Source organism: Prionailurus viverrinus, chromosome D3 (genome assembly GCF_022837055.1).
Source record: "Prionailurus viverrinus isolate Anna chromosome D3, UM_Priviv_1.0, whole genome shotgun sequence".
Lineage (NCBI taxonomy): Eukaryota > Metazoa > Chordata > Mammalia > Carnivora > Felidae > Prionailurus > Prionailurus viverrinus.
Window position 1 is genome coordinate 29,691,164 of NC_062572.1, and position 13,127 is coordinate 29,704,290.

General features: G+C 42.8%; 1 protein-coding gene across 4 annotated transcripts in view; it reads left to right on the forward strand.

The window, feature by feature from the left end:
- The first annotated feature begins 5,554 nt into the window (after nt 1–5,554).
- CLTCL1 (clathrin heavy chain like 1) overlaps nt 5,555–13,127 on the forward strand; it is a 104,720-nt gene continuing 97,147 nt past the window's right edge. For 2 of the 4 annotated variants that reach the window (XM_047827658.1, XM_047827661.1), the window contains exon 1: nt 6,389–6,607. In XM_047827658.1, the coding sequence (XP_047683614.1) occupies nt 6,566–6,607 (42 nt within the window). In that variant the 5' untranslated portion in view covers nt 6,389–6,565. Of the gene's footprint in view, nt 5,745–6,387; nt 6,608–13,127 lie in introns of those variants that run through there. The other 2 variants (XM_047827660.1, XM_047827659.1) reach the window with 2 other exon arrangements.

The window sequence follows — 13,127 nt, forward strand, 5'->3', positions numbered from 1 at the left end:
GCTATAGCAAAATGCCACAGACTGGGTGATTTATAAAGGACAAAAATTAATTCTCACAGTTCTGGAGGATGGAAGTCTAAGATGAGGTGCCAGTATGGCTGGGTTCTGGTGATGGCCCTCTTTCAAGTTGCAGACTGCCAACTTCTCAGAGTCCTTGCAGGGTAAAAAAGTCAAGGGAATTTTCTCAGGCCTCTTTTTTTAAGAGCACTAATCTTACTATTCATGAAGATTCCACCCTCATGACCTAATCACCCCAAAGACCTACCTCCTACTACCATCATCTTGGAATTAGGATTTCAACATATGAATCTGGAGAGGACACAAACATTCATACATTACAGTGGGCTTTCCATGTATTTGATTCCATGTGCCAAAGTCATGAGTGAACTCTACGTGCCAAAAACCATTCCCAAAATTCTTTTCAAAACATCTGTGAATTTACTTTGAGCATGTTAGGCTTCTACAGAAACATAATCTTTATAGGAGTGCTCTTATCCAGCTGAAAGACTCTACCAGGTGCCACCCTAACAAACCATGTCACAGCTACACCTTCAATTGATATTTACCCTGGGCCAATGTCTTACTGGCCAAGTTTTAGATATGGACTTCTTCCTGAGGTTGCGTGGTTCACATTTGATTGATTTAGAAAGTCTCATTTTCCATCACTGCAACTTTGCCACTCTCACCATTGCTTTTAAATTCAGCTTGCAAATTGGTCATTTTCTGAGGGCATTTTTGTGTGTATGTGGTAGAACCTTATTGAGTGAAGCTAGAAGCAACCCCTGTTTTCAATATTTGCCTTATTCTTTTCACCCAATGATAAAAGTTCATTAGATACATTTGCTTTTTCACAAGATACTCAGTCAGTCTACTAGGGCTGCCATAACAAAGTACCAAAGACTGGGAGGCTTAAACATCAGAAATTTATTTTCTCACAATTCTGGAAGTTCAAAACAAAAACAAAAACAAAAACAAAACTGTCAACAGGGTGTTTCTCCTGAGGTCTCTCTCCTTGGGTTGTAGATGGCCTTCACTTCCCTGTGTCCTCACATGGTCATTTCTCTGTGTGTGTGTCCTAATCCCCTCTTTTCATAAAGACCAGTCAGATTGGATTAGGTCCACCCATATGACATCATTTTAACTTAATTACCTTTTTAAAGACCCTATGTTCAAACATAGTCACATTCTGATATTCTGGTGGTTAGGTCTTCAACATATGAATTTCAGAGGAGCATAATTTAACCTGTAACATATACCAGAGTCAATTTTGTCAGTTAATAATACAGATCTCCATTTTTTCAGTTTTGTTAAACAGCTTCTTACTATCACACCACCTGGTCCCAAAGAAATGCCATATATTTCTGGGTTTTGATATGTAAGTACATCACTTCCAGGTACCAATTTCTGTATCTGTTAATAATACCACAATAATGAAATTATCACATTGCCACAATAATGTAACAGCCTCAACCTCTCTATGGCTTATGCTTATAACCACATGTACTTTTTTTTTTTTTTTAATCTCATTCTAGGTTTGTGGGTTGGTTGGGGTTTGGATGATCTTGACTAATCTTGCATCCAGGCTTCAGATTGGGGTTGGCTCTTCTCCACATGCTCCATTCTGAGCTTCAAGCTGAAAAGCTGGGGCTACTGGGGACATGTACTAATGGATACAGCAGAAGTTCAAGAGTGCAAGCCAAACAATAGAGGGCATTTAAACCTCTGTTTCAATCATGCCTGCCAGCATTCAATCAGCCAAAGACAGTCACAGGGCTACACCTGAAACCAAGGTGTGAAGAGGCACTTTAGTTCATGACAAAACCATGGCAAGAGTACGGATGAATCCTACTACAGAGAATTAAGACATGGGACCAGTCATTCAATCTACTACAAATCTAAATTCTCCATACCCTTTTCTCAGATGATGCTTGGATTTTGATATGAGAATACTTTATATCAGCTTATTCCACTCCTGAGATACATACTATGATTTCATACATTTTAATTTTAATTCTGATATTTTTTTAATCCCAGAGGCATTGTTATTATTATTTTATGCTATACAGTCATCTTTCATTTAGATTTACCAACACATTCTTCTTACTGACTTTTATTCTTCCTTTATCTCAGATTCTACATTTGAGGTCATTTTATTTTTGCCTGAAGAAAATCTAGTAGTGTTTTTTTGTTGTTTTTAACTGTTTTTGTTGTAATTAACTTCCCCAGATCTCATTTGTCTGCAAATACCATTTCCTGTTCATTCCTAAAGGATTTTTTTTTCATATATAAAATCTAGGTTAACTTTTTTTTCTTCACATTTTGAAGATATGGTTCTTCTGTGTTCTGGCTTCTATTGTTTGAGAAGTCAGTTCTCAGCCTAATTACTGCTCCTTAGAAAGTAATCTGTCTTTTCACTCTGGCTGTTTTTAAGATTTTTTAAAAGCTTTCAGCAAGTTTACTATGATATACCTAAGTGTGATCTGCTTTTTCTGGATGAATTCTGATTGAAATATGTAATGATTCTGGAACTTGAGGCTTGATCTATTTCATCAATTTAAAAAAACTCCAAGCCATTATTCTTTCAGACATTGCTTTTGCCTCATCCTCTCCACTTCAAGGACTCCACTTACATGTATGTTAGATTTTCTTACTGTATCCTCTCTATTCATCTATATTCTGTATTTCCTATCCTATTCTCTCTGTGCTTTGATTTGGATATATACTCTGACCTAACTCTAACTTCATTAGTTTTCTCTTTCCAGCTACGTATAACTTGCTAACAAGCACTATCCACTGAATTTTTAATTTCAGTTATATTTTTCAGTTATAGAATTTCCATTTGGTTTTTCTTTTAATTTGTTAATGTTTATTTATGAGAGACAGAGGGTGAATGGGGGAGAGGCAGAGAGAGAGGGAGACACAGAATCTGAAGCAGGCTCCAGGCTCTGAACTGTCAGCACAGAACCCGACACGGGGCTGGGACCCACAAACCGTGAGATCATGACCTAAGCCAAAGTCAGACACCTAACCAACTGAGCCATCCAGGTGCCCCCATTTGGGTATCTTTATAGTTCACAGGTCTGATAAAATTAAGTACAGCCCTTAAAAAGTCTTTGGGAAAACTGCGTTATCTAGACCTCTATAGATCTGTTTTTCTGTTATTTCTCTTGTTTTATAATCACTTGTCTTACCTCCTTGGATATCTACTTATTTCTGATTGAGCATGATCACTGCATATGAATAATGGCAGAAACAACGTGAGGCCTATCATGAGGTTATCTGTCTCCCAAGAGAATTTATGTTTGCTGCTGGCAAAGACTAACATGATTTGAATGGCATCCCAAACAATTTGCGGTCCCCAAACCATACATGAGGGTACCTCCTTGATGGTTCCCAGACTTAAACTTTGTCCCCCTATGGTTATAAGTGTGATAAAAATTCTGCTCAGAGTCCTAGCTTCTCAGTCATTCCACTGGGCTTGGCAGATTCTCCTCAGGAAAAAGCATCCCAAAGGCCAGGCCAACCTCTCTCATTTCCTTTTTTTTCTTGGATATTGGCTTCATAATTATTCATTCCCTTGTTAGTTCTCTGATGCTTTCTGGAAACAGAAGTCCTCTATGGGCTTTTTTATTTCACTTATCTGAAGGTCCAATGAGAATTTTAATTGGGATACAACATGTTGTTTCCTGTGCCAGTTATTAAGTTTTGTCTTTCAGCTCTCTTTCCTTCTGCCCCCCTCCCCCCCTTCTCCCTGCTTATATAAACTGCCTTGTGGTGCTGGGGCTGAGACTCTGGAAACTGTATGTCTGTGCTGGCCGATATTCCATTAGACTTTGCCCATCAGGACACTGAAGAGTGACTACAGGATGTTTCCATGAGCATCACCTCAGCTACACTTCTTCAACAAGACAGAACAGATTATTCTCAGAAGAGGCTGAATCCAGTCTGAAGTTTTTCCAAGACTTACAGAACCAGCCTCAGGGCATCTCTTTCTCAGAGGTCTGGGTCTTGGCTCCACTGCCCCTCACTAGCAGTGTATGTACAAGTCTTATAGAGACCCTTCCTCTAGGCTTAGAAACGCTGGCCCCTCTCCCCAAAGGCCTGAGTTCCAGCTCTGCAGAGGACTTCCTCTAAGTTGGAATATTTCCAGGTTCTTTCTATTCATCCTTGAGCTCTAGGAGTGGTAGCTAATTCCTACACTTGTAACTCCATGATAACTTGGTGCTCTTATTTTACCCTTGCAGTTATTTAATTAATAATTTCATTTCATGTTAACTCTTATTTACATTCAATTCCCTCTGTTCAAATAACTAGTGTGGTTTCTGTCTCCTAACTGGATTTTGACTGATACGGGTCACATCCTTGTCCTTCCTCTATTCTCATTTTACCTCACAATACAATTAGAGAATTTGGGGCCCACTTACAATATTGTACCAAGGCTTTACTGTCCTCTATTACATTTTCCATTTCTAGAATTTCTATTTGGTTCTTTTTCAAGTCTGCTTGGTCATTCTTTAGTTTCAGGTTTCCTGCATGTATTTTTTCCCCACAAGTATTTTTAAGCTGTTGCTTAGCTCTTGTAATATATTGAATATAATAATGAAAAAGTTGTTTGTGATAATTTCATTTTCTCAACTTTTGTGAGTCTGTATCTGCTTCTTGGTCTTCCTGGTTCTTTGTTGTAGTGGCTTGTTTCCCTGAGTGGTTATGTGTCTGGGACTGTCTGTCTGTCTATCTATCTATCTATCTTTACCATGAACTGCTAATTTTCCTTGGAATTTTATTTGTAGGATGAAGGTCTGCAAGAGTAACTGTAAAATAGATACACTTGGTAGGACACTAAAGTGTACATGCATAAATATCACAAAATTGCCCTCGTCATACACTTCCATCACAGCATTATCCAAGTTTTTGACCTGCTGATGAACAATTTATATGCATATATATATAAATGTATATATATATGTATATACAGTTATATATGTAAGTATATAATATGTAAGTCACTCACCAGCAGTGAGAGTACTAGAATCCTTAAATCAGAATGTTTAGTTCCTTTAGAAGTATAGACACAGAGCGAGGTCCAGACTTATTAACAATCCTTTCATTTTGCTTAACCACAATTTTCTTGAAATTCTTCTAGGGTGAAAGTTTTTAGTTTTGACCCTAAGCCTCACTCTCCCTGGGGGGAAGATGGTAGTTTAGGGAACGATACTATTAATATTAAAGCATTTGGTGTACAGAGTACTCGGGGTCATAGGCATTACTGCCAACATGGAGAGATTTGAGTAGTACTACCCATGGCAAAAGTCGGCTCTATTGTTAGATGATGAGGCTACACAGATGTTGAAAGGGCAGTCTGCAAAGGTTTTGGCTGACACTGGAAAAGAGATTTAATTTGAAAGTAAGCAGTCTGTTTTCTTCTTTAACACATTTTTGGATGATACTAGATTATAAAGCAAATAATTGCACAATCACTGTGTCATTCACGGTTGACTATTAATTTCTTAAAATTACCAGTGAGCAACATGAAGCATACAGGGTATCCATTACACTGTGGGAATGCGTACACGGAATACCAAAGGTTTCCCTTCCCTGACAAACCTCTTTTTTGCAGCTGAGCCATCTGCATGCAAAACACATCGTCAAATGGTGCCTCAGAAAGCAACTGACCGCTGGGCAAAGCAGGTGTGGACTCTAGTTCCGGAACTGCTACTACTATTGCGTGACCACAGACAACCCAGGTGACCCTCAGTGGCCTTGGGTTGGTCATCTGCTGCTAGATGTGATCTTTGCAGGCTCTCCGCACTGATATTCTCATATAGCACTGTCTAGAAACTGCATGAGCCAGGAAAGGTTCCCTACAGGAGCGGGGTACACATACTTCTGAGATTCCTTTCGCGGTGGTTTTGGGACATCTGTGCCTGAATAAAAGGGTGTCTCTTAACTGCCCAGAGTTTGAGGTAGAACTTCCCCCATTGCCCGCCACCCCCTACATATGGAAGGCTCTAGGCAAGGGCAGTCCCGAGTCTTGGTTTACCTGTTTGAAAACTCTATCCCACAGGAAATTTGCTGAGGGCATCCCACGCCTAGTCCCCGTTCGCGCACACCTGTCCTAAGCACTGGCTTGCGGCAGCCAGAGACTTAGTCGATCTTCCCGCGCACACCCTCCTGGGCACTAGCTAGGGGTTAGCCCGAAACCCCTCCACTTTCCCGCGCACACCTGCCCAGGCCATCGGCCAGGCGTTAGTTTACTACCCCTCCACTCTCCCGCACACACCAGCCGTGACCACCACCCTAGAGAAGGGAATACCCGGTCTTACTCCCAGGTGCCGGAAGTGCGGCTACGCGCGGAACTACTTTTCGCGGACCCTCAGGCAGCGGGCGGAGTGATTCCGCGCAGGGGCTATGCGGTAGGGAGCGCGTGCCGGACGCGGGCTGGGGTAATGCGCCTGCGCGGCCGCTGTCGCCGCCGCTTGTCTGAGAGTGTGAGGGGAGCTGCCGCCACCGCAGCCGCCGCCACCGTCGCTTCTGTCTCCGCCGCCGCTTCGGCACCGCGCCCGCCATGGCGCAGATCCTCCCCATCCGCTTCCAGGAGCACTTCCAGGTGAGGCCTGGGCTCTTGACACCGAGGCCGGGCAGACTCCATTGCGGGTCGAGCGCTCCGTATGTCAGCCGCGCCCTCCGCCACCCCACCTCTCCAGGGACCCGGCAGGAGCCGCTGACTGGCCGGCTGCCCAGACCTCCAGCCCCTGGCCCTCGACCCCTACTCGGGTGGAGGCGACGCAGCGCACAGACTCGGGCCGGCTGGGGGGGGGGGGGGCGGGTGGTGGGGCGGGAGTGCTGGTCGGTGTCGAGGCGCGCCGGCCGGTGCAGTGGGAGGGCGCGGTGGCCCGCACGTGCGGCCCCGCCAGGTGTGCTGGTCGCAGAAACCCGTTATCCGGTAGCGACGATAGTCCATTCTGGGCGGCTCCGACCTCGATGGCATGCAGGCTGAGAGCGCCGGGTGATGGGAACCGAAGATCTGCCGAAATGTCCCCTTTCAGTGCCTATGGGAGCTTTAACCAGACTGACGAGCGGTGCACACGGATTCTAGTCGCAAGCTTTATACCACTAAAATCTGTGTCTGAGCCTAATTTCCCCGTTTTTGCATCTCTCGACCCTTACACCTGAGTTTGCGTCTGTTGACTACCCCAGCCACTGGGGTGGTCTCGTGGGGAAGGATGGTCAAATCGTGTGACCAAAGAGGAAAAGGGAGCATGGTGTGTTTTCATAACACCTTTTAATGCGATACCCCCTCCCCAAGTTTAGCTTTTTAATGAGGTCCCAGTTTGTTGTATCTTAAGTTCTCCTAATAGAGTTGTGCCTCACGAAAATAAAGATTGGCTGCCTGTGTTTGACCAAGGGTTCTGTACTGGCACAGTGCACAGTTTCACTCACATCACACGCACATGTCACACCTGTGAAGGCTGATATGATTCTTATTTTATAGATGAGGAGGTGGGGGCTAGATGAATAGTTTCCATTGTCTCTATGCTTTTTGTTAAATCATCACAATCCCATAAGATCCATATGATTTATTTTATTTTCTAGGTGAGGAAATCAAGGCACAAAGATGTCAAATAAGTGGTCCAGTCATTCAGCAAACAAGAGAGGGATTCAGACTCAGGTCTTTGTACTACACAGTGATATTCCAAGGAATGGGGTGGATTGGAAGGTCATGTTTTCACAGCACAGAGCACTTCTAACTCTATCCAAATGGGAAAGGCCCTGATAGTGACAGTCAGATCCTCTTATTATGCAGATTGGAAACTTGATAACCAGAGTATCCTGCTGCGGTCACTTGGTTAGTGATATAGCTGCAGTTGTGTGGAGGTAGAAGTCTCCTGAATACCCATCTCCTGACAGTAATGTGAAATATCAAAATACTATCATTGCTGCTCATCATAACGATATAATAATATGATCATTTATTGAGCCATTTCTTTTGTAAATCACTATACTAATGTATTTTATAAATCTCATTTAATCTTTCTCATAACTGAGGCACAGAGAGGTTAAGTAATTCAAGTAAAATTACACAACTAATAAGTGACAGTTTGGGTTCTAACCCTGATCTCTGATTCCAAAGCCTGTGCTTTAGCCACATAAATATGTTCTCTTCGAAAGGCAAGTAAGCTGCAAGGCATTTAAATTCCTATCGAAGTTCATTTCTTGAAGCGATACATTTTGTTATCTGGAAAATAGTTGTGGCTTGCAGCATACAGGTCATGTAAATGTGGCTTGTGGTCTCCAGCATTAACCGGGTGTTGAGGTTGCTCTGCATTCCTTGTTTTTCTAGACTGTACACTCTGTAGCTGCAGACATTTCAAAATTTCCGCTTGTTCCTTAAATCCCTGATCCTGTTACTCCCCCTTGCTGGCAGCAGATGATTGGAGAAACAAAAGTCATAAACTGAGATATTCCTCACCTTCATGCCTGCAGCCTTACAAACTTGTCTGCAGTCACTCTTTTCTGCCTTCCTTTTATCTCAAAAGTGGGGTTCCTCCTCTTTTCTGTGTTGTAGATCCTACATCCTCCCCCTTTTAGGAGGGCCTTGCTCAGTAGCATCTTCCCTTTCCTATGTTTTCATCCATTCCCTTGTGGTGGCTTCTTCCCTGGTATCACCTCCATCTTTACAGCAAACAAACTTCTCCCTCTCTCCTATCTCCTTGACGCTCTTACCTCACAGCTAGACATCATGGAAGAATTACTTTATCCTTCCATCACTTCCCTTATATTCCTCAGTAACCTGCAGTCTGATTTTTGCCTCCACTGTTCCCCTGCACCTGTTCTTGCCAAGGTCACAAGTCGTCATGCAAACTTTTTTGTAAAGGACCAGATAGTAGGTATGTTAGGCCTTTGAGGGCCACATATTGTCTCTTGTCACATATTTTTCCCTTTTTTTAAAAATAAGAAACATTTTTTTAATTTATTTATTTGAGAGAGAGAGAAAGCATGAGTTGGGGAGGAGCAGAAATAGAGGGAAGTATAGAGAATCCCAAGCAGGCTGTGCACTGCCAGCAGAGCCCGATGCAGGGCTCGAACCCATGAACTGTGAGATCATGACCCAAGCCAAAGTTAGACACTTAACTGACTGAGCCACCCAGGCACCCCCTTCCTCCTTTTTTTTTAAACCATCTAAAAAATGTAAAACCCATTTTTAGTTGGGCCATGCAAAAACAGTCTGTAGTTTGCCAATCCCTGCTACAAAAAAATAATAAACTCCAACCCCAGCATCACAGACATCTGATGCATCTGACACTGTGCTTTACTGCCTCCTCATGTCCCTTTCTGTATTGCTTTTGGTTATACCACAGTGTCCCAAAGGTTTCTCTTACCTCTGTGCCCACTCCCCAGTTTCCTTTGTGGGCTCTTCTTTTTTTTTTTAAATTTTTTTTTTTTTCAACGTTTATTTATTTTTGGGACAGAGAGAGACAGAGCATGAACGGGGGAGGGGCAGAGAGAGAGGGAGACACAGAATTGGAAACAGGCTCCAGGCTCTGAGCCATCAGCCCAGAGCCCGACGCGGGGCTCGAACTCACGGACCGCAAGATCGTGACCTGGCTGAAGTCGGACGCTTAACCGACTGCGCCACCCAGGCGCCCCTGTGGGCTCTTCTTAGGCATATGCCTGGGGTCTTTCTTGAGCCCCTTTATCTTTTCACTCTGTATGCTCTACTGGGTGATTTGTATGTATTCCCATATGCTCAGTGTTTCCATGCAGGCTGCATATTTTTTGCTGAGCCTCAGAGATGCATGTGGGAGAGACAATAGCAGCCTTTGGTGAAAAGCACAGACTGAAGCCAAATGTAAGGATTTGAATCTGGACTCAGGCCCTTACTGGTCAAGTGAATTAGGGAAATTTTGTAACCATTTTGTGCCTCCATCTCTGTAATTGTAATATAGAGATAAAAGGTATAGTTTTTACCTCATAGAGGTATTGTGAGGTTTTGAGTTAATAAATGTGATAAAATAAGGTGTGGGACAGTGTCAGTACATAATAAAATGTTCTGTTCTTGTCAGTTATTGGCATTATGACAGCTGTCTGTTAGATAAGGCCATTGCATGATCCGTAGGTTCTTCAAACATAACATGTTCCAAAATAGGGTTCTTCTTTCTCACCAAACATGTATCTTCTCCAGTGTCCAGCCATGAACCTAGGAGACAGCCATGACTTCTTCCTAACCTTTTGGTTCTTCTGTTTATTTTGGGCATCATTCTGCCATTCTCATCATAACTGATATGACCCCGGACTATGCCAACATTCCTCACCTAGATGACTGCACTAACTTTGTCTCTGGTCACCTACCTCAAGTCTTGCCCTCTGTTTTCTAGCACACGGGCAAAGAGATCGCAGAGGTTAAACATCTGCTTAAAGTTCATCAATGAACGCTTCCTTCTTCCAGGATGAAAATGCCAGACTCCCAAATGTCCTGTAAAGCCCTGCCTAATCCAGCACCTGCTCAGCTCTCTTGCTGCTCCCCCATCTTGTCCTCCAGGGCCTTCTCTGGAGCCCAGTATTCTTACCTGTGGGCTTTTGCACATGCTGTTGCCTCTTTCCAGAACATTCTTCCCCTCAGACATTACCCAGCCAAGTCCTACTTAGCCCTCTGGTATCTATCTGCTTGATGACAGAAAGCTGTCCCTGATTTGTCAGAATTAGGAGCCCTTCCTGTGTGCCCCCATGGCTTTGGGGCTTCCTTCATGATGGAGGTAACTGTATGGTGTATAAGTGGTCACTTTCCTTACTGGACTGCAGGCTCAGGATCTCCTTCTATCTGCAGTTGTATTGTCACTGCCTGGTACATAATAGGCCCTGAGATCTTTGAAGGAATGAAGTCAATTTCATACTAAAATGTTTGTATAGCTGATGACTGATTAGTTAAAATGTAGATTGTCTAATGACAAAGTTGGTAGGCCTTTCTAGACACTCCGTATGGCTCACCTGTGACAATTTACTGTAAGTCTACTTTGTTGAGAGTACTCCTGCCTGTCACACTGACGTTTTGTTTCTGCCCCATTAAGTAATATGGTTTCTGTCTATCACATCACTTAATATTTGTGACTCAATTGGGTTTTTTCCTGTTTTTAATTTTGGTTTGTTTCATATGAAAATTCTTTAAAAAAATTTTTTTTAACGTTTATTTCTGAGAGATAGAGAGAGAGAGCGAGAGCAAGCAGAGGAGGAACAGAGAGAGGGGAAGACACAGAATCTGAAGCAGGCTCCAGGCTCTGAGGTGTCAGCACAGAGCCCAACGTGGGGCTCAAACCCACAAACTGTGAGTCGTGACCTGAGCCGAAGTCAGATGCTTAACTGACTGAGCTACCCAGGAGCCCCTGGAAATCCTTTTCTTTTTTTTTTTTTTTAAGTTTATTTATTTTTGAGAGAGAGATAGTGGAATTGGGGCAGTGAGTGAGGGAGAGAGAAAATCCCATGCAGGTTCCATGCTGTCAGCATAGAGCCTGACATGGGGCTCCATCTCACAAACTGCGAGATCATGAACTGAGCTGAAATCAAGAGTCAGACACTTAACTGACTGAGGTACTTAGGTGTCCCTCATAAAAGAATTATTTTTGTGTTTTGTTTGTAAAACTATAGTTAAAGAAAATTCTTGGGCCAGATTTTCCCCAGAGGAAAAACAATAGTTTTCTAATGGTCAGTGGGAAAGTAGAAATCAGTGTATAGGAACTTTTATTCTACAGTCAATTTTTCAGGAGTGTGCCCAAAGCAGAAGCTGTACTTTTATATCTAATGCATTGTAATAAAGCATTCCTTCCACTTCAGCTTAAGATTGCAGCAATTTATTTAGCTTTATTTATCCTGTCACCCTGGTTTTGAGAGGAAGACTAGTTCTGCAGAAATATTTTTCTTGTATTATATGTACTGTTTGAACTTTTTTTTAATGTTTATTTAGTTTTGAGAGAGAGAGAGAGAGAGAGAGAGACAGAGCACAAACAAGGGAGGAGCAGAGAGAGAGGGGAGACATAGAATCTGAAGCAGGCTCTAGGCTCTGAGCTGTCAGCACAGAGCCCGATGCAGGGCTCAAACCCACAAACGGTGAGATCATGACCTAAGCTGAAGTGGACTGCTCAACTGACTGAGCCACCCAGGCGCCCCTGTACTGTTTGAACTTTTTTTATATTCGGATATCTAAGTTTGAAGGTTGTTGCTGTTTGTGCTGAAAATAGAGACAGGACTAGGAACTAATGACACCTTGATTCAGAAGAGGAATGGCTGTAAGAGTTTTGAAATGTGGCACAGCTCAATAAACAGAGAACATATAAACATGTTCCCTCAAGGTTTCAATTATGTAGCATATCTCTGAGGTGATATTCTTAACGATACAGAGTCTAAATAAAAATAAAAAAACAAACAAAAAACAGATACAGAGTCTGCCGAGGTGGTCTATTTTACATATAATTTACTTATAGGAGCAAGGTGGTCACTAGTCTTAATCAGTGCTTCCCAGCCCATCTCTGTAGGTGCCTACCTTAAACACTAAATCAGAATCTCTGAGAAGTGAGGACTTTGGCCTTTCTTTCCAGATGAGTCTCACACGCAGCTGGATTGAATCAATCTTTTAGTCATTCATAATTAAAGAAAGAGTTTGTTGTTTGAAGCCTTTTACATGTGAGTAGGAAAGGCAGCACTCTAAAGAGTAGATTGAACTTGAACTGAAAACAGTTCATGAGCACCTGCGTCTGCTGGAGAGACCCTGGGGAGTCACTCTGAAAGGTGACAGTGTACTCACAGCCTACTACATGTTTGGTTTAGGTTGCCATTTTGTGAAACGGTTTTTGGTACACTAAGGCAAACAACAGTAGGCTCTTTGTGTACTGAAATTGTTGTGCACCCATATAAATGTTTTTAAGGTCTTGTGTAAGCTGTTAAATTTTGCATGTTGGTATACTGATGATCCTTGTGTTGGAAGTAGATACTAGACCAATCATTTACCTTCTGACTTCCTTATTTACAAAGTGGTCACCCAGGGTGTGTGGAAGGGTCAGCCTTTGTGAGATTGTCCACAACAGTGGTATGGTAAGTGAGCAAATATTAAATGAATTTGGGCAAGGGGTGCCTGGGTG